The sequence below is a fragment of the Sceloporus undulatus genome, chromosome 1 (assembly GCF_019175285.1).
Source record: "Sceloporus undulatus isolate JIND9_A2432 ecotype Alabama chromosome 1, SceUnd_v1.1, whole genome shotgun sequence".
NCBI classification, from domain to species: Eukaryota; Metazoa; Chordata; class Lepidosauria; order Squamata; family Phrynosomatidae; genus Sceloporus; species Sceloporus undulatus.
Window position 1 is genome coordinate 252,560,682 of NC_056522.1, and position 20,067 is coordinate 252,580,748.

General features: G+C 42.9%; 2 protein-coding genes across 2 annotated transcripts in view; one reads left to right on the plus strand and one right to left on the minus strand.

Moving 5' to 3' along the window:
- Window positions 1-964: 964 nt before the first annotated feature.
- On the minus strand, window positions 965-10,485 carry LOC121919638 (aryl hydrocarbon receptor interacting protein). The gene is made up of 6 exons (XM_042446465.1): window positions 10,324-10,485; window positions 7,162-7,341; window positions 6,167-6,355; window positions 5,561-5,737; window positions 4,187-4,328; window positions 965-3,781 (listed from the first exon to the last, which is right to left on the minus strand). Exons 1-6 carry the CDS (start codon window positions 10,420-10,422, stop codon window positions 3,576-3,578), a joined length of 993 nt encoding a protein of 330 aa, XP_042302399.1. The 5' UTR covers window positions 10,423-10,485; the 3' UTR covers window positions 965-3,575.
- A 4,114-nt stretch (window positions 10,486-14,599) lies between these two features.
- Window positions 14,600-20,067, plus strand: part of LOC121918458 (glycine N-acyltransferase-like protein 3) — a 13,279-nt gene continuing 7,811 nt past the window's right edge. Inside the window, exon 1 of the mRNA XM_042444508.1 lies at window positions 14,600-14,636. The gene's annotated coding sequence lies outside the window, so the exon portion shown is untranslated. The remainder of the gene's footprint in view (window positions 14,637-20,067) is intronic.

Consider the following 20,067-nt stretch of genomic DNA (forward strand, 5'->3'; position numbering starts at 1 on the left):
GTTTTGATTAGGCCTTCACATTTGACTGCTGGTGGCTGTCCAGTTATCAGCAAACAAGATGCCCAGGATTGTAACATGAGGGCACACTGAAGGGAAGTTGTTTTTAGAAAGAGCCTCCTGGATATCACTTCCTAAAACATCTCGCTGTCAGTGCAGCACAACTTTGCGAGGTGTGTGTTGTTCTTGGCGAAAATGTGCTGAATTCTACTCAACAGAGCTGCTCATAATAACCTTATGCTACACAATAGACACTTGTAAATGGAATGGAAGAAACATGGTTTCCTAATGGAGAATGCAACAAATAAAGAAGGCTTTCGTGCTACTAAGATGAAACAGTTACATCTTCATTCAGATGATTTGTATTTTGATTCCAAAACAGACCAGATACCTTTCAAAATTACTAAACATAACAAAAAAGAAAGAAATCCTTGTAATACACATAGAAGACCACAGAAATCACCACCACCCATCTCTTTCCCAGACATCTTCCAGAAGGTGAAGTTCCTAAGAAAGAAGGAGACCTCCGAAGTTCCTCTAGTCTTTGAAAGACAACATTCTTTTGCAAAGCAATGAAAAAGAAACTAAAAAGGAAGGGAAAGGTCCTTCAAAAGAACAGTAAAGAGGGAACAAAAAGAGAAAGAGAAAAAGAGTGAGTGAGAGTAAATGTAATAAAAGAAAACTTGTGAAGTCTGCAAGAATATGGGGGGAGAACCCTGAACTTGCCAAGCTTGTGGAGGTTGCAGCAATTCTCAAACAATTACAGATGGAGGACTATTTTCAAAATAAAGTAGTGAGTAAACATTGCAGTATAAACTCCCCCTTCACTACAACAAACTCTGATGATAAACTCAGTGCTTTATCCAGCTGTGAGGAGGATTTTTTTTCTTTTTCTGATACAGAGACTCCTCGGGAGGCTGGTGAGGAGTGTGTCTCACAAACAAGTAAACCAGGTATAGACTTGGAGTTGGTTGCTAAAAACTGTTTATTGACAGCTAAGACAGTCATTGTAGTCTTTAAGCACCTACTGGGTATTAATAGAAAAGTGGACGAATTGAAAGATATATTGGGAGAGTCTGCAACAAAACCCCCTGAGCAATCAGTAATTAATCCTACTTGACTGCTCAGACTGCTCTCAGTGTTTACATACAGCACAAGCCAATGTCTGTAGAGAAACCAATAAAGAGAAACTGACACTACAATGAAGTAGGATTTTGCTACAATTGCAATTAACCTCTTCAATGAAGGGAGGTGGCACAATAAGCTGGAACTTCTCCACTCTCACTCTCAACTTCTTCAATGCAAGTTTTATACTAATGAGTTAACAGAAATTTTCTGGTTACCCAGTCAGCTTGGCTGTGTTAAAGTAATACTAACATTCAGACACACTACCTTTCCTAAACTGATTTTTTTTTAAAAGGAGATGGTTGAGAAGATTTTCCATCACACCTTTATGCATGTTTTGCAACAATAAAATACAACCCATTGATAAATTTTGAAAAGAGAACCAAGCCTGAGAGAGGCAACTACAACTCTTAAGGAACACAACCTCAAACAGCAACTCTCTCCACTGCAAGCTGTTCAAAACAACTCAGAGATAGAAAAAGAAGTAAGCCAGAAAGATAACATAATTGACCCATTTATTAGGAAGACACAGAAACTGGTTGACTTTATAGAGGAAGAGGAAGAATTGGTGCAGTTGTTCATCACCCTTTCGCCTGAGGAACAACAAGTTATCTTGAGTAAATTAGAAGTAGTTAAATCAGAGCTACAATCAGCAACTGTAGCCACAGCAGCAATCAATCCCCTATTACCTGCCAGTCACTCCTCAGAAGTTTTACCAACACATATAATTTCTGAGTGTTCTCCTAAGAAAAAAAGAAGGCACGGTAGCTCTCAGAGTTTCACCATCATTCAGACAATCAACTGGACAATCTGTTGAGAAGCCAGTTTGTATGACTAGGGAAACAGAAGGGGAGAACTAGGTTCCATATTAGAAAATAAGCTGTTATAAGAAGAATGCTAATTATTCTCCTTGATGTTGGTTATTTCTCCTCCCCTACTTTTAGAGGAGGTCATGACTATTTGCTCATACTTTTAAATTAATGTTTTAAAATTCATTTCCGACTATATGTTATACGTCTATATTTTTAAAGCGTAGGGGCTGTGAATTTATGGGAAATTTGGCACCTACAGGGATCTACGAGACTGCTAGCATAACCTCTACTAGACCCCACAGAGGTTCCTAAGGAAGAATTTCCTTTTTTTCTGTTATAAAACTATAATGGATAGTGCCAGAATAGTTTCATTTAATATAAAAGGATTAGGTTCAGGTCTTAAGCAAGCTAAAATCTTGAAACAAGTTACTCCCATGCACCCAAGCATCATGTTTATACTGGAGACACACAACAGGGGATCTAAGCCTGTCTTCCCAGAAGCACGATTTGGAGAACAATTTGTGGCCAGTGGCAATGGGAAGGCAAAAGGGGAAGGATCAATGGTGGACAAAGTTCTGGGAAGGATGGTTAATGGAGAAGTTTACAGATGATGTCAGGAGAACCTCTATGGCAAAGAACTGTAACCAATTCAAGGAAAATTGGTTGCCTCTTATAGAATATACAAAGTCCAACTCTCATGCTCATGTTCCACCAGAGCACCACAGGAGATTTTGGTCTGGAGTTTTGAATGAGGCCTCAGTTTTGTAAATTTGTATTTTAGCTTGCGTTTTTAAAGTAGAATGTGATGTAATTGTGTTTTACCTTTTGCAAATAATAAATAAAAATAATAATAAACTTATACTGAACACAGACACTACGATGTGGAGTCAAGTGCATAATCCCATAAACCCAAGTAGAAGCAAGGAACCAGCAAAAGACATCATTATCTAGTGATCACCATGCCGACTTAGACTCCAGAGGTCAGAGGCAATGTGCTACTGCACACAGCTACTGCACACCGCAGTAGAAAGGGACAAAGATGCCCATGCAGCTCTCATCATGCAAAGAAGATTATTCCCCTCTCTCTTCTCTGGCATCTTAGACACAGAAAATACTGCTGCAAACATCAGGATCCACCTGATCCCAAACTGCAGAATGGAAGGGAAGCCCTGGCCCATAACCTTCCTCAAAGCCACAGCCACCATCTACAGGCAGCCCTTAAGACACTGAGCCAGCTCAGGAAACAAATCTTCCCCCACCATGAGCAGGAAAGGAAAAGGCACCATATGCAACAAATGGAAGAAAGAATAAATTCTAGGGACAACAGGGAGGCTTCATGTTAAATCTGATAGCTACCCCCTTGGCAAGCTTTACATACTATCTCTGGCCTGGTGAATCAGAAGGGCTCTCTTTCTCTGTCCCACTTGCTTTGGCAGTAGCAGATGGTGGTATTCATATAGAGATGACACACACTTGACAAGAAAGGCCAATTCCCTTGCTGCAAGCACTGTGTGGAGGGTAGGCTAACCCCAACAGAAACGCACACAGTCCCATTCATGCTGCCTTCCCTAGGAGCACTACAGGCAAAGCTTGAGCAGTCCCGAGTGAGGGCAGGGGTGGCAGCAACAGTTGGCACAGCAGCTACTGGGAGAAAATGCCTTTGAAACGGATTTTATCCTCATTGTCTTTCTCACGTAAGCGGGTCTCCAGGTTGCGCAGTTCCCGAGCAACCACTGGGCCCAAGGATGGATCCAGCTGCAACACCTTTGCAAAGTCAGCCTGAGCTTCCGTTGCATTCCAGACAGCTGCATGTGCCTTGGCTCTCTTGAAATAGGCCTTGACGTTATCTGCAGAAATAAAAGGAATCCAAGTAGGGCACTGGGCATGTAGGCACCACAGACTCTGGAAAGGCCCATAGCTGTCAATCCCAATTTCAACTTGGACCAGCTCATGGCAATTTTTTTTCAAACAACAATTTCTAGAATTTCCAGAACTTCCTGCCAGTGGCCATTTTGGCTAATGGATTCTTAGAGCTGTTGACCCCCAAACTTAATTTTTCTAAGCTCCAACTTCAACAAACCTCATGGGTAATATGCTGCCAGTTATACTGACTCTTCAACCACAACAACTCTGTTCTGTCCTTGCACTCATAATTTAACAGTGGATTCTTAATAGATTAATTGAACTCTACAACTCTGTTTTTTCTTTCAACAGTAATTTCCAGGTTCCCACTGACAAATGCAACCCCTTACCTTCATACTTGTTGAGAATGGAAGAACAGTGATCCAGAACTTCATAGTATTCATGATTCAGCAGTTTACACTGGCAGTAATTCAACAGCAAGGGGGTGATCTGTTGGTCCAGTTGAATCCAGTCAGGGGACCCTGGCTGCTCCTGTGCACAGGATAGGAGAATGGTAGGATGAGGTACACATGGGTGACTAAACCCACACCTTTGCAAGTGGGAATAGATACCATGGAGGTTGGGGCAAGGGTTTGCAGGACACAGTTTACAGTACTGCATAGATGAGCAGAAGGTGGAAATCAACCCTCTCCACCCAATATTCTTTGGCCATTTTTTTCTCTAACATTAACATCAGAATAAATATGCTTCTAAAATTCTGATCGTACACATGATTCTGCTGTCATCATGTTGAGTTTGGTCCTGAGAATATTTTAGCTCCCAGATCACAGAAAACACCAAACTGGATAGGACTTTGTATGGCTTGATACAGAGGAGGACTGGACTTCTGGACCTTTTGAGATATATGGAGAACAGAGTTCCTTATATCACATCATAGTGCTGCAGGATAAACCGAGGTACTACTCTTTCAATCCAATTATCACTGTCTCAGACTGGAGGTACATTAGAAACACTAGAACAGCCCTCCCCAAATCGAAACCTCTGGATTATTGCAAATAAGCTCCCAATGGTTAGGGATGGGGAAAGCTGCAGTCCAAGCCATTTGGAGGGCACTAGACTGGGAAAGAAAACATTAGAGTGATATTAAGAACAACTCATATGACTTGGCAAACATCTTTCAAACGGGTAGAAGAATGAGATGGAAGGCAGTAATGAGGCTAGTGGTAAACTTCTGAGGATCGGGGGCTGAAGTAAAGACTGAAAGAAGGTTTTGGACTTGATCTGTCAACTACTTTGGATACCTTCCAAACACACACCTTGGATTTCTCTTATGGTTTTACTTTAAAATGGGCATTTAAAGACTAATTTAAGTTGATATCCCAAATTCTTCCCCTCCAAAAAACCCGATGCTCTGGATCAATTTTGCATGGAAATTTGTATGAAACAAATTTTGAGGACAGTAGGTGCTACCACTCAATTTTTTGTTTCATTCAAATCACAAGCAAAATCATCATCAGTCTAGACAATATCTGATAAATTTCCTAGTTTCCTGTAAAGCAGCATTTTCCTGCTGCAAAGCAGAATTATCCTTGAAGTAACAAGCACAATGAATGCAAGGTAAGAGCCTTGATTATTCCAAATTCACAGCCTCCTGTCTCATTTTGCATTTGCTCCCAAAATGTGCAGACAGAAGTGAAGTTATAGCAAGTGAAAAGGTAAGTTGCCTTGCAAAAAATTGCTGCAAAAGACAGGCCTTCAATCACCTTCATTTGCAGGTTCTTAAGGCAAGCGATGGCATCATAGTATTTGGCAGCTGCCTCCTGCACTTTGCCTTCCTTGTAGAGTTCATTGCCTTCCTGGTGGATCAGAGGAACAGCCTTCATCTTCTCCTCATCTGACATGGCCCAAGGGTCCTGCCGGTATGAGCCTGGGCTTTCCACCTAGCAAGGGACAAAAGCAACACATGCTGGGATAGCTCGTGAAGACAAAACATAAAAAACCTCATACAGTTCCACAGGAACACTGCAAGAGCCAGACTGGTTTTTCACCTTGACCACCCCAGGTGACAATATAGAGGTAGCAAGAGTAGTCGCAGGCGAGCTTCAAGTGAGGAGGAAAAGGAAGGCTGTCACTTCCTTATGTTAAGACAGAAAACATGCTCCCCTTCTCCTGGCAACTCGTTCCTTCAAAAAGCTGAATCTTCTCTCAGGCAGAGAAAGCCATCCAAGTTGTACAGCCATCCAAGTTGTCATCTAATGTGCTTGCTCCTTCTCCGTAGCACAGTCATACAACCCAAATAACCAAAAGACTACCAAGGCCCATCACCCTCCTTTCTATCCCACAGGACCTCACCTTTCCTTCCCCCTCACCTTGAGCATCTCAATGGCAAAGATGAGGGGCTGGGGGTTTTGTTGGAGCTCATCAAGATCTGGGTAACCCAAGGAATGATGCTCATGCATTTGAGCAATACCACAGCAGTGCCGTTGCCCCTCCAGTGGATCTTTTCCAGCTGCAATATTCCTCAAGCTCTTTGACACCATTGGGTACAAGACCACATGCTACAAGGAGAAAGAAAATATCACAAAGTCCTTGTTGCTGTAGAAGAATCCCCTTCAGGCAACACTGTTTGCTCAGCTTAGCAAAACAGTTTTGTACATATTTTGAAAAGAGCAAAATGAATGCCACACAGGGCTTCTGTATTTAAGAGTCATCACAGAAGACAGTGGAAAGAGACAGCATTGTGCGCCATTATAACAACAAAATCACTTTACCTCTGTCACACACCAAGAAAGGCTCAACTCACTATACAGTATGCAGGAAAAAGAACTTTGCATTCTTTTAGCACAGTGGTCTCCAAACTGTGCCCTTTAAGAGGCTTTGGACTTCAGCTTCCAGAAGCCTCAGCCATGTTAGCCAATAGTATGAGATTCTGGGAGCTGAAGTCCAAAACCCCTTAAAGGGCACAGTTTGGGGACCACTGCTTTAGCATAACTTTATTCTGCAACTACAAATCCTAGCAAGGGCAACAATATAGGCACAGCTGAGAAACCTTTAGAAGTTCTGCAAAATCAAACTTCCTACAAGAACTGTACACGTTCATAGTTAGTAAAGCATGGGGAAGGAGTGGGGTAGTACACACATACATTTTTACTATTCATTTACAAAACACTTTAAATGTGTACAACATTTTCACAGGATGATGAAAAATAAGGTGCCATCATTCTTGTTTCGCAGATGGGTTATCAGAGCACAGTAGCCAACTGTCAGGAGAACCAAGGATTTGTCAGAGGCTTCCCCTACTTTCATACAAGATGCTTCTCATACTCAATGATCAATGGTGGTTTGCAGCCATATTAGGGATTACCTTGGTGTCACACAAGAACTCAGCCATCTCTCCCTCCCGCATAGTCTGGAGGATGGTCTCCCAGACAGGCAGCTTGAACTTCTTGCCAATAATGAGCTCCATGGGTTTACCCTGTGTACGACTGTCATCCAATACTTTTTGGTCTGGACTGCAGAGCAGTGTGCGGTAGTGGAAGGTAGCCTGAAAGAGATCAGGAAGGAGAGCTACAGAATAAGGTCACTCCACAGACCCAGCAGAACAGCAAAACGGCAGAAGACTGAGCAAAATGGTAGCCAATAAATAGAATCTGGCATGAATTGTTCCAGTGGCAGAAATATGGACCCAGCTTCCATTTTGGTGGTCTATCAAAATATGCAACTGAAACATCATCCTTGTTGCATCTGAGAGCAGTGGTTTGACCAAGATGGATCAGAGGTATATGATTAGATTCCTAATATCCAATTTAAATAATTAGAAAAACATTTCGGCACTGTGAATACAGCCAGAGTGTGAAAAATTCTGGGAGTTGTAGTCCAACAGCCTATTTTCCAAGGACCACTAACTAATTATACCTATCTTTGTAATGGGCCCACGGGGGGGGGGGGGGCCCCACTTTCCCCCCACCCTGTGCATCGTGGGGGGGGAAAAAGGGAAAAGGGGGAAAAGGGGGGGGGGGGGGGGGGGGGGGTGTCATTTTATGAGCTAATAATCAGTTACCAGCAAATTAAAATCTTTTCAGAAGCCTCCATCTGTAGCTCCACCTAAGTTTCTCAAAATCCTCTGAATGCAAAGAACAAAGGGAGAAAACTGACATTACTTTAGGAAAATTGGAAGGCAGACTGGAAAACAACCAAGACAGGCTAGAAGCCAAAGCATGGGACTGTAGTATCTTTAGCAGTTGTCCAGAAACTCAAAGCTGCCAGCTATTGGATCTGAAGGAGAGCCAGGTGACTTCCCATAAGAAGTTGTCTTACACCAGGTCAAGATACTCACTAAACTAGCCAATGCTGTCTATTCTGACTGGCAGTTCTCCAGAGTCCCAGGCCCAGACTTTTCACAACACCTACTCCTTGGTGCTTTTAACCAAAAAGGTGTGCAGAACCTGGGCTCTGCCACTGAGCTGCCGTGTCTCCTGATGTTACCAGGGCTACTCCTATCTCTACATCATCATCATCATCAACATCTCCACCAACCCTGCCTTTTCACCAAGAGTTCCCCAAGGGGGCTTACAAATTAATATAATGAAAATAACAGGGGACGAAGGCCATCTCTGGTCTTACAACCCGTCACACACCACATACCAGAGTACTTCTAGCGCTGCATGGCATACAGGAATAATGTAAAGTGTTGCTGCTGTTGCTGTGTGCCTCCAAAGCACTTACAACTTATCCTAACAGACCTGTCATAGGGATTTCTTGGCAAGATTTATTCAGAATAGGTTTGCCATTGTTTTTATCTTAGGCTGAGAGAGTGTGACAGGTAGTGGGTTTCCATGGTGGAAGGGGGATTTCCGTCCTGTTCACCCAGAGTCCTAACCCAACACTCTAGCCACTATACCATACTAGCTCTCTTAGTCATTTAAATACTGTCTGTATGTGTGCCTTTAAGTCACCTGTTGACTTGTGGTGGCCCCATGAATTTTGCAGGGTTTTCTAAGGCAAGGAATAGTCAAGAGGTGGTTTTGCAAGTTACCAGTACTTCCTCTGAAATATAGCCTACAGCATCTAATTTAAATCCTATCCTGTTATTTATAAAAGGAAGAGAGGCAGGAAGCAAGATCTCTAAGGTCCAAACAAACACTGCAGAAATAATCCAGTTTGAGGCTGCTTTAACTGCCCTGGCTCAATGCTAGAGGATCCTGGGAAGTGTAGTTTATTGTGGCACCAGAGCCCTCCGACAGAGAAGGCTCAATGTCTCACAACACTACAATTCACAGGGTTCCCTTGCGTTGAGCCAGGGCAGTTAAAGCAGTCTCAGACTGCATTATTTCTGAAGCCTGTTTGGGACCTCAGTTGCCGAGAGCTCAACAGTTTTTGGTTCCCCTTTTCTTTTAACTGTTTCTATTCTAGCTGGTCTGGAAAGAGGACCAACAAGATCTGGCTGCATTACAATCAGTCCCTACAATCTAACATTAAGAATCCGTGGCCATGCTTTCTCCCCACTCCCTCTCCCTCCTTTCTCTCTGGTTGTTGTTTTTAAATTACATGTTTGAAGGGAGGAACTGTCTTGTTTTTATCCCCTGGGAGTTGCTTTGGGAGCCCTTTCCAATGGAAGAATGGGAAGCAGATGCTTTAACATTGCTCACTGGATACTACGGTTTCATGCTCAGAGTTACTCACAGAAATCCTAAGCAGAGGAGGGGAATATGTCCTCACCTGCAGCCCCATCCGACCCAGCCATCAGTGCCAACAGTGGGAGTGAGGCCACCACTTGCCCACCTCTGGTTTCCTTTCGGACTAAAAAAGCCCCACCAAGACACAAGGCACGGAGTGTCTTTGCATATTTTAATATATGTTTCCACCTGGTTGTAACTTTTCTCCTGATAGTCTGCATTTTAAGTTTAGTATTTATTTATTGTATTTATTAGCATCCAGCTTCTTCCCAAAATTGGGACTCTAAGCGTTTTCTTAGCAGCGCTTCCTCATCGTTGTTGTAAGCCACGTTTTGGGCCCCAGTCTGAGGAAAAGGCGGCATGGAAATGACAGAAAAGCGCCGTGGTTTGAATGCCAGACTAGGACCCTGCGTCCGAATCCCGCCCTTTGGGTGACCTTGGGCGAGGAGTCACACTCTCTCAGCCTCCCCTGAAGAAACCTTGCCAAGGAAACCTCGAAGTACTCTCACTTTGGGCCACCAGAAGCCGGGAGCAAGCTTGAAGGCCCTCGACGCAGAGGGAAGAAAACATGTATTTAAAACACTTGTATCATAATGGAACCATAGCCGTAACCATAGCAACCCATTTTGTGGGCGTGGTCCGCAGAAGAAGAAGAGTGCCCCGCCCCCTCCGGCGAACCAAAATCTCTATTTCCATTGCTCGGATCCCCTTCTCTCCGCCTCCACTTCGCGAGCGCCTTTGCGCCTGCGCAGTTCGCGCTCGCCCTCGCGCATGCGTGTTCCCCCCTCCCGGCCCTGTTCCGTTACCTCAACGCAGAACCAAACGCGAAAGGTTTGTCGTTGTTGCTTTACCTTGGTGCCGTCCTCGTAGTCGGGGAGAGGCCCCCGGCCTTCCTGCACCAACCGCTTCTGGATCCCATCCGCCCGGAGCTGCTCGACCACGTCCGCCATGATGGCTCCTCACTGGAATCCTGCTTCGAACGCTTCGGTAGCCGACTGATGGGCGCTTCGGCAACTTCCGGAAACGCTCGGTCATTTCCGGATCCGGCTTCGGCCGTTCGTGTATTTTCGAAAGTGCTCGGAAAGGCGGCGAGGTTGTTTGGAACTATGTGCATTATAGGCCCCATATATTCCCTCCTTTTTCCGGACGCGTCCTACATTTTTCACCTTTACCCTCCATTTTGGGGCAAAGAAGCACGAATTTACATTTCTATTAGTGTTTTTAGGCTTTTATTTGGTCATGTCCTCCATTTTTGCCTGAAATGCCCTCCATTTTTTGCTGTGATTCAGGAAATCTCGAGGCAAAGCCTCCCTTTAAAATGATTATGAGAAAAACATCACTTTTGGGATCTCAGTAACTAAAGGCACTGAAGCCCTATCTGATCTGGGAAGCTAAGCAGGGCGAGCCCTGGATAGTTCTTGGATGGGAGACCGCCCTCATGTAGGCCATGTTTCAGAGGAAGGGACTGGCCTGAATAAACAAAAAGCAAACCAATTTTGAACCCTCTGCCAACCCCAAAGGCACCAGGTCCAGCCTCATCTTGGAAGCTAAGCAGGGCCAGCTTTGGTTGGTACTTAAATGGGAGATGGCCAGTGAATATCAGGTCTTTGTGTGCCTTGAAGTCATTTCCGAACCTATCCTGGTGTTTTCTTGTCAGGATTTCCTCAGAGGGGGTTTGCCCTTGCCTTCCTCTGAGGCTGAGAGAGAGTGGCTTCCTGCCCAAGGCCACCCAGAGGGTTTCCATGGCTGAGATGAGATTCGAACCCCCATCTCCAGAGTCATCAGAGTTTATCGCACAAAGGAGATCGGGAGTTTATCCTGGGGATATCCCACAAAAATTGCACAATACTTGTAACGGTTTCACACAACATCACACAAAACCTGCCATTAAAGTGGTCACAAAGGAGCATTAACGCACATCTTTTTACTTTCAGGATTTCAGCGACAATGCATTTCCAATATCACTTTATTTGCGCAATTGCGTGTGATCATCATTTGCGCAGTTACTCACCATTTCCGCTCTTTAATGTCAGAATCAACCCCAGTGTGATAAACTCCATAGTCTGACACTCAAACCACTACGCCCACAATTTCGGAGGAAGGAATGAGCAAAACCACCTCTGAGTACCACCCTCCTTGGCTAAGAAAGCCCTGTGAAATTAATGGGTCACCAAAAGTCGACAGGCGTCTTGAAGGCCCACGCGCTGCTTTCAGAAATGGGGAATGGGAGGCTGCTACTGGACACCATTCTCACAGTGTCTCTAGCTGTCCTCCTGGCAGAAAGCCACTCTGATCTTCATATATATTATTCCAGTAATATATTTATATAATATATTTTTCGCCTTTCTGCCAGAGCTGATGTCAAGAGTTTGTTGTTGCTGTTTAAAAAGGATATCAGCCTGTAATTTTTAAAATTCTTTTGTGTTCTTCCTTTCTTTAGGAGCCAGTGATATATTTGCCATGAATCTGGTCTGTCCTCTTTCAAAATTGTGTTATATAACTTCTCTAGAGGATAGATCAATTAGTTGTCTAAGATTTTGTAATATGCTGCCGACCAGCCATTCAGTCCTGGAGTTTTTGCACTTTTCATTCTTTTGATGATAATAATAATAATATTTATTTATATGCTGCCTCTCCCTACAGATCGAGGTGGATAAAAAAAATACTGTGAGGGAACATTTAATATCCTCTGTTGACATTCATACACTACACTACTGTATTATTCTCACATCCTGTAGTTGCTGGACTTTGTACAGCGCTCTTGGCTCTGTCCTTTAGTTAAAAGTCCCATCACCTAGACTGCTTTTCTTTCTCTTCCTCTTGGACCCCCGTTTCCTCCAGTGTGCTGGAAAGATCCCTCATTGCAGGAGTTAAAAGGTTTTCAAATTTCTAAAAGACTTCACAGATCTGTTTTATCATTATTTGTTTGTTTGTCCAGTGTGGAAATCCACCATAAAGCAAATATGGCTAGCTCATGTTGAGTTGGTTGTCTTCAGAATGCATTTGTTCTTACCCTGCTTTTAAAGAACGTTTTTGTGATGTGGTTGAATTTTACTGTACATCATTTTGGGAGCCCTAGTGGAAGGAAGATATAAATGCTCTTACTACATGAATAAATACTCTTCAGTCCAGCAGGTGAGGCATTATTTATTCACCTCTAAGTGTGATCCAGCCTCTACTTTAAACATTATGATAAAGGAGAATTCACCGGTTAATGTGGGTGTTTCCAGATAGAGGCTCCAACCATATAAAAGAAAAAAGTCAGTTATCCTGTCATTCCCTCCTTAATAAATTTTCTGTTAAGAAAATGAGATGGACTAATTTATGGAAAAACACTAACAAGGATCCCTTGTAAAATGCCATGTACAAGGCAAGGCAATTACATTTTTAATTTTTTAAAGCTCATTTGGATGTGCCAGGACCCCAGGAGTTGTAATCCCCACTCTTACTGTTTCTAGGAAATATATCCAGAGGGGTAGCCATGTTGGTTAGACAGCAAAGTACAATAATGTCCAAAATCCACAATTGGTCACTAGGAAGGATGTGAGGACACAGCTTCTCAATTTGGCCTTTTAAATAGTTCTGTTTATGAGTAACTTTTAGTGATTTTGTGCTTCTGTTGTTTTCAATTATGTTTGCTATAGTAAACCAGTAAATGCTATAATAAAACAAACTCATCAAGAAATGTTTTGTAATGTGGACCCCAGGTTTGGGTCTTACCCAGGAGGGCACTAAAGAACATACTTCTACCGTCATCTTACATTACAGTCCTTCAAATACTTAAAGATAGCTATCTCATCACCACTAAATAGGCTCTTGTTTGTGCTAAACATTCACAACTCCTTCAACTTTTTCTTAGAGCACCTGGTTTCTATGACCACTTACCATCTGGCATGGGGAAGGGAGTTCTCCCAGATTTTCTTCATTTCACTTGTCTGCTAGTTTGAGAATTAATTTAGGGACAGTCTAAGATACATTGCTACCCAAAGTAAAGGACAAGATGGCACTCTTCCACAGTCCAAATACAGAAACTGGTTGTACTGGCAGCTGCATCTTTCTTCAACTGTGATGATGAACTATTATCACATTTGCGACAGAAGGCTATTTTAAGGGGCTCAGAACAACTTGTATCAAAACAGAACAGTCTTTCCCCTCATACATGAGAAGAAAAGAAAAAATGTGGAAAGAGCTATGGACTCCAGGCTAGTTATAACATGCTGCCTGAGACAATTGTCTCAATTTTAGGCAGGAGAGAGGAGAGTTGCTCCTAGTTACTTCTCTGGGCAATTTGTCATTGCCCTTTCCTTGCTATGTGCTTGTTCACTGTTTTATGAGTTTCATCCTGTTAATGATTGGCATTGATTTTCTGATATTTATTCAAAATATACAACCAGGCAGCTTTAAAGTCCATAATTAAGGGAGCAAGCCTTATCGCCTAAAGGGAGACTTTGACTAGCATACGGAAGGCCACCAAAGAAGGTGGTCATCCAAGCCTTCATCTGGAGGGAGTTTCAGTGCTTGGGTGCAGCCCCTGAAAAGGCCCTCTCCTTGGCCTCACTATTTGGCATAGTTCTGGAGCCAGCCTGTAGTTCATATGGAAAAGGCAGTCTTTCAAATGCCCTGGTTCCAAACCAAAGGTGATCACTAGCCTGAAAACAAATTGGAAGCCGGTATAACAGCTTCATCAAAGCAGGGCTGTAAATCATGTAGTCTTCCTGGTGTTTTTGGACTGCAACCCCCATCAATTCTATCCAGCATGGACCATGGTGCTTAATTTTGAAGCTGTAGTCCAATAATATCTGAAGGGCCACACAGTTCCTATTCCTTGCCTAAGGCAAGCTAAATCCTACTGTTAATCCTAATTGTTCGAGCAAGCTTAATCAATTGGTTATTAAATGGTGAGTCAACACTAATAAAAATCCCATCATTCACTGGGTGTACTATAGTTGGGACTTTCAGTTGGTCTTCATCCGGCTGATGAATGGCTACCCAAGGGGTGTTTTTCACTGTTCTTTCTCCTTTCATCCTTTCTTCCCTTTTAAATTCTGTTTTAAAAGGTTTCTGTTTTTAATAATTAACTCAACTATGTCTGAGAGGGGACAGTATGATTGTCTGCAAGCTGGGATGAGACATTTTCTTTTTGGGTGTCTTGGGACAGAGAAAGGTAGGTGTGTGTGTATGTAGACATGGGTACCACTTGTCTCTGCTGTTCCAGTAAGAGCTCTTCAGTCTTCACCTTCTCATTGTCTCTATCCTACCACCACTAAAAATTCAACAGGCTGCTGGAAGAGTATTTCCTTTTTCTCTTGCCGGGCAGGTAAGTGCAGTGATGTGCTACAAGGCGAGCATTAAGGACAGCATCCCTAGAACTTTTTCTAGAGGAAATGAAACAACTGACATGCTGTCCTTGCTTTTGATAAGTGGCTTAGGCCCCATACAGACAGGCCAAAATAAAGCTGCTTCAAGTCACTTTGGAGGTATGCTGTTTAAATGATGCATGCCTCCTAAGAGTCCAGAAGGAGCGTGGCTTTGGCCTGTCTGTACGGGCCCTGAAATTGCAATGAGGCTTTCAGGTTTGGATATTGTTTGTGCAGGATTAACATGGAGGAAGTCAAACCATGAAGAATGTAGTCAGACTGCTATTTCCTTTCCTTTGATTGACTTTCTAATTCATGTTGTTGTGTTCCTTCAAGTCGTTTCCAATGTATGGTGACCCTATCATGGGGTTTTCTTGGCAAGTTTCTTCAGAGGAGGCTTGCCGTTTCTTTCCCCTGAGGCTGAGAAAATGTGCCTTGCCCAAGGTCGCCCAGTGGGTTTCATGGCCAATCTGAGAATAAAACCCTGGTCTCCACAGTCATAGTCCAATGCTCAAACCACTACACATACTGGGTCTAATTTATCGTAGCAGTTTAAATTATAGCATATCTCTACAAGATAGTATGTATTTCTCTTTAAAAGCTTAAGGCTTTTTTTAAAAAAAACTTTATTTGTTTTGCTTGCTGATCAGAATCAAACACTACTGAGTTCCATGGAGCTTACCGACAGGTAAATTTTCAGTCTGAAAAAGAAAAAAACCCAAAAACTTTTCAACTATATCTCCCAGGAACTCATAGCAGCCTACAGGGCCAGTGCCCATGCTGTCTAGGAATCTCAGGGAACTGCAGTTACCATTTGTAGAGTTGCAAGTCTCTCAACAATTATGGAAAACAAAGGACAATATCACACAACTGAAATTGGAAGTATAATCTAGTGTCATCTTGAATGCAATCATGGGTATTCACGTTATTGCGCAAAAGGTTATCAGATGCATTCACTGGCATTCCGAATGCACTCTGAATGCAATCATGGATCAATCCACACTTAAGTAAATTTGGTGAACTAGGGAATTCACAAATCCTATTCCCAGACTACTTCGCATTCATTGCAATGTCGTTTGGTTGATATGCATGTCTGCTGGGGCCCTGGTATTCCCCCACATCAATTCCCATGATCCTCCATTTTGTTTTGGCTTCTGAGGCTCCTAGGTCTTCCCTGGCAGCCAGGAGGAAAAGCAGCTGGTTTTGACAGGAAAAAGTGGCTCTCCATGAGGCATCCTGCAAACTCTCTCTCTGCCCAAAATGATGGGCTTGAGGCTTACCCTGCTCCTGGCCCCTTGTGCCCCTCAGGGACCTTTTTGCCTTCTTTCCTTCCTCCAGGACCTGGGGGCTTCAAAAAGAGGGAAATCCCCCCCTTTTTTTTATTAGCCCCAAAGGGTTATTCTCCTTCCTTCATTCCTCCTCCTTTGGGGGAGGATGGAGTGGGGCAGCCTGGGGAATGGGAGTCTGTTTTCCTCCCCTCATCAGGGGCATCACGCTCACAACCAACTCCAACTCCCATAATTCCATAACCTTGAGCCACAAAGAGTTAAAGCGGTGCCACACTGGGTTATTTCTCCAGTGTAGATGTAGCCTTAGTCGCCAGCTCTGGTTCCTGCACAGCTTCCCCTCCCCTTTTCCCTTCCTCCGCCTCATGGCGAGGAGGCAGCACGATTGCCTTCAATGGGACTCCCAATGGGCCAGGTCAGAACCCAGGGCCCCCACAACCTCACTGCAGCCAAGCTCTCCCAAATGGAGGGACTCCTTCTCTCCCCCCATTCCTCCCATAGCTGGAGACTAGTTAAAAGGCACAGACAGTCTCTCTCGCACACGCACGCACACAACCATCTGGAGACCACCACTTTGCTTTTGGGGTTTTCTTGACAGGTTTATTCAGGTGGGAGTTGCCATTGCCATTTTCTGAGGCGGCTGAGTGAGTGTGACTTGCACCAGGTCACCCACTGGGATTCAATCCCTGCCTTCTAGAGCCATAGTCCAATGCCCAAACCAAACACAGGGTTGCTTTGGACTGGTTTTGAATTGGTGAATTGCCAAAACAACATGAAATGAGGGGTAATGAATGCACGAATAAAGTGCATTGCCTAAATAACATGAAATAAAGGGTGAAGAATGACTAAATAACGTGAATTGCCTAAATAATGTGAAATAAGGGGTAATGAATGAACAAGTAATGTGAATTGTATAATAACATGAAATAAAGGGTAATGAATGAACAAGTAATGTGAAACAAGGCAAAACCACGGGAACCAGAGGCAAGCCCCGCCGGAAGTGTAAAAAGGTCACAATCCGATTCTGCCCTCACTGCGCATGTGCAGGGATGCTCATTCAAACTCTAGACTATGAAGGGTACGTACTCATATAATTTCTTTTGCATTTGCACTACTTTGGTTTTGGGATGGGTGCTGTGTTCTTCTGTGCGTTTGACAACCATTCATGAAATAGCGTTCATTTTCGAATTGGCCCTACTTTCTTTTTTTTCGAAATTGGGAGACATTCCTCCCGTGTGATAACCTTCAAAGTAATGCCCGCAGATAGCAAACACTCAATATACATTCCAGTCCCCAAAAAAGAGGGCACCAGGAATTGCAATAACCAGAGGATCATTGTGTTAATTTCCCATACAAGCAAAATTATGCTTAAAATTCTACAACAAAGACTTTTACCAGATATGAAGCTAAAAATGCCTGATGTTCAAAGGTTCAGAAAAAGAAGGAGCATGAGGGATCATACTGCAAACATATTGGATAACAGAGTGCACCAAATAATTTTAGAAGAAAATCAGTCTGTACTTTACAAATCATAGCAAATCCTTTTGTGTGGATCAAGAAAAACTATGGCTTGTTCTTAAGGAAAACAATGTATCACAACATTTTATTATCCTGTAGTGCATTCAGGGCAAGAAGCCACTGTTAGGACAGAGAAACAGAATGGTTTCCAACTGTCAAGGGGCTCAGGCAAGGCTGCATTTTATCACCCTATCTATTTAACTTTTATGCTGACATGCCATACATAAAAGCAGGATTAGAATTAGAGGAAGGAGCTATAAAAATATGAAGGAATATCAACAATTTAACAGCCAAAAAAAAAAAAAAATAGCCATGACTTGGAATTATTACGGAAAGAAGCCAAGGAAGAAAGTGCAAAGGCAAGGTCACAGCTGAACCTTAAGAAAACAAAAATAATTATCACAGGTTGTTTACGTAATTTTAAGGCAGACAATCATTGTTCAAGGTTTTCCATACTTTGGTAAGTCATTAATCAGAATGGAGACTGCAGTCAAGAAATCAGAAGAAGACTAGGATGTGGAAGGGCACCTCTGAAGGAACTAGACAAGATCCTGAAGTATAAAGATATTGAATATTAAGGATTGTATTAAGGCCATTGTATTTCCAGTTTCTATGTATGGTTGTGACAGCTGGACAGTGGAGAAAGCTGATTGGAGTGAAATCAACTCACTTGAAATGCGGTGCTGAAGAAGAGTTTTACAGATACCATAGAATGCTAAAATGAATAATGAGTCTAGAGCAAATCATGCCTGAATTCTCCCTAGAAACCAAGATGACTAAATGGCCGTACTTTGGCTAGAGCAGGGTAGAGCAGAGCTACAAAAGAGAGTAAAGATATACAACTGAGCACTAAATTTAGAATCATCCAAGGCATCATCATATTCCCCATCACCATGTATGGATGCAAGAGTAGGACTGTGAAAAAAAGCAGACAGCAAGAAAATCAATTTATCTGAGATGTGGTGCTGGAGAAGAGGATCCTGTGACTGGCCAAAGAGGCAAACTAATGGGTCCTTGAACCAATCAAGCCTGAAATCTCCCTGGAAGCCAGGATGATGAAACTGAGGCTGTCGTACCATCATGAAAAGACAATAATCCTAGGGAAAATGGAAGGAAGTAGAAAAATCAGAAGACAGCAGGCTAGATGGATAGACTCAACTAGAGAGGTGCAAGTTTACAGGACCTTGGTAGAACAGTGGAGGGCAGGGGGTTGGGTAGAAGGCAGTAGGAAAAGAGGAAGACTGTTAACTGTTATGGAGGACTCTGGCCATTTTTACATGTTATCCTTCAACACTAACAACTGCTGCTTCTCCTGTCATGTTTGGACATTGTCATTTATAATTAATTTTGACATGTCAAAAAACAACTCAGTCTTATAAATCATTTTAAAAGACACTCAGGTTTGAGTCAGGTCACTACGTGAATTCAAATACATTTATTTGGAACTTTATTAATAGATTAATAGATGTTGAGAGCCAGCATGGTCTGGTGGTTTGAGTGTCGGACTATGACTCTGGAGAACAGAGTTCAAATCCCTGCTCAAGCATGAAAACTCACTGGGTGACCTTGGGCAAGTCACATCTCTCAGCCACAGAGGAAGGCAAAGGCAAACCCCCTCTGAACAAATCTTGCCAAGAAAACCTTAGTAAGTTCCCCTTAGGGTTGTCATAAGTCAGGAATAGCTTGAAAGCACACAATGGCTTTTAATAGCTATGAAAGAAAGCATTCAAACAGATAACAGTTTGTCTTCATGGTTGAAAAATTGCATCTGCTCATATTTATCTTTTGGGGGAAACAGTGAAAGTCCAGGACTCTTAAACATACCACTTTGCTTAGAATGTCTTGAGTTCTTTCCCAAAACATGAAGCAAAAAGTTTTTAAAATGCAACGTGCAATTGCCATTGCCCATCTGGGATTAGATGACAGATCATAGAATCATAAAGTTGGAAGAGACCACAAGGGCCATCCAGTCAAACCTCATTCTGCCATGCAGGAACTCACAATCAAAGCAACCCTGACAGATGGCCATCCACCCTCTGTTTAAAGACCTCCAAAGAAGGAGACTCTTTGGAGATGTCCAGCACCACTGTTGGTAATGATTAAGCCCTGGACTTTAGACCAGCTCAGTGTTTTATTTGTTCCATTTATCTCCACTTTCCCCATGGGTTATATTCAAACAGCTCTCAGTGTTATGAGAGCAGCTGGGAAGTAGCCCCTCTTGCATGGATTCACCCATTTTGTCCAATGATCTGCTGGCTTGCTGTTCACTATTGTTTTTCCACAGAGAGTGTGGAAACAGTGCTTTGTTGAATACCAACAGTGAGGGATTCTGGGAGCTATAGTTGTATTTTGCACATTTATAGTGTTTTAACTTGGACTATTTTACATTTATAAACCACCTTGAGTGCCTGTACTGGAAGGAAGGTGGGATATG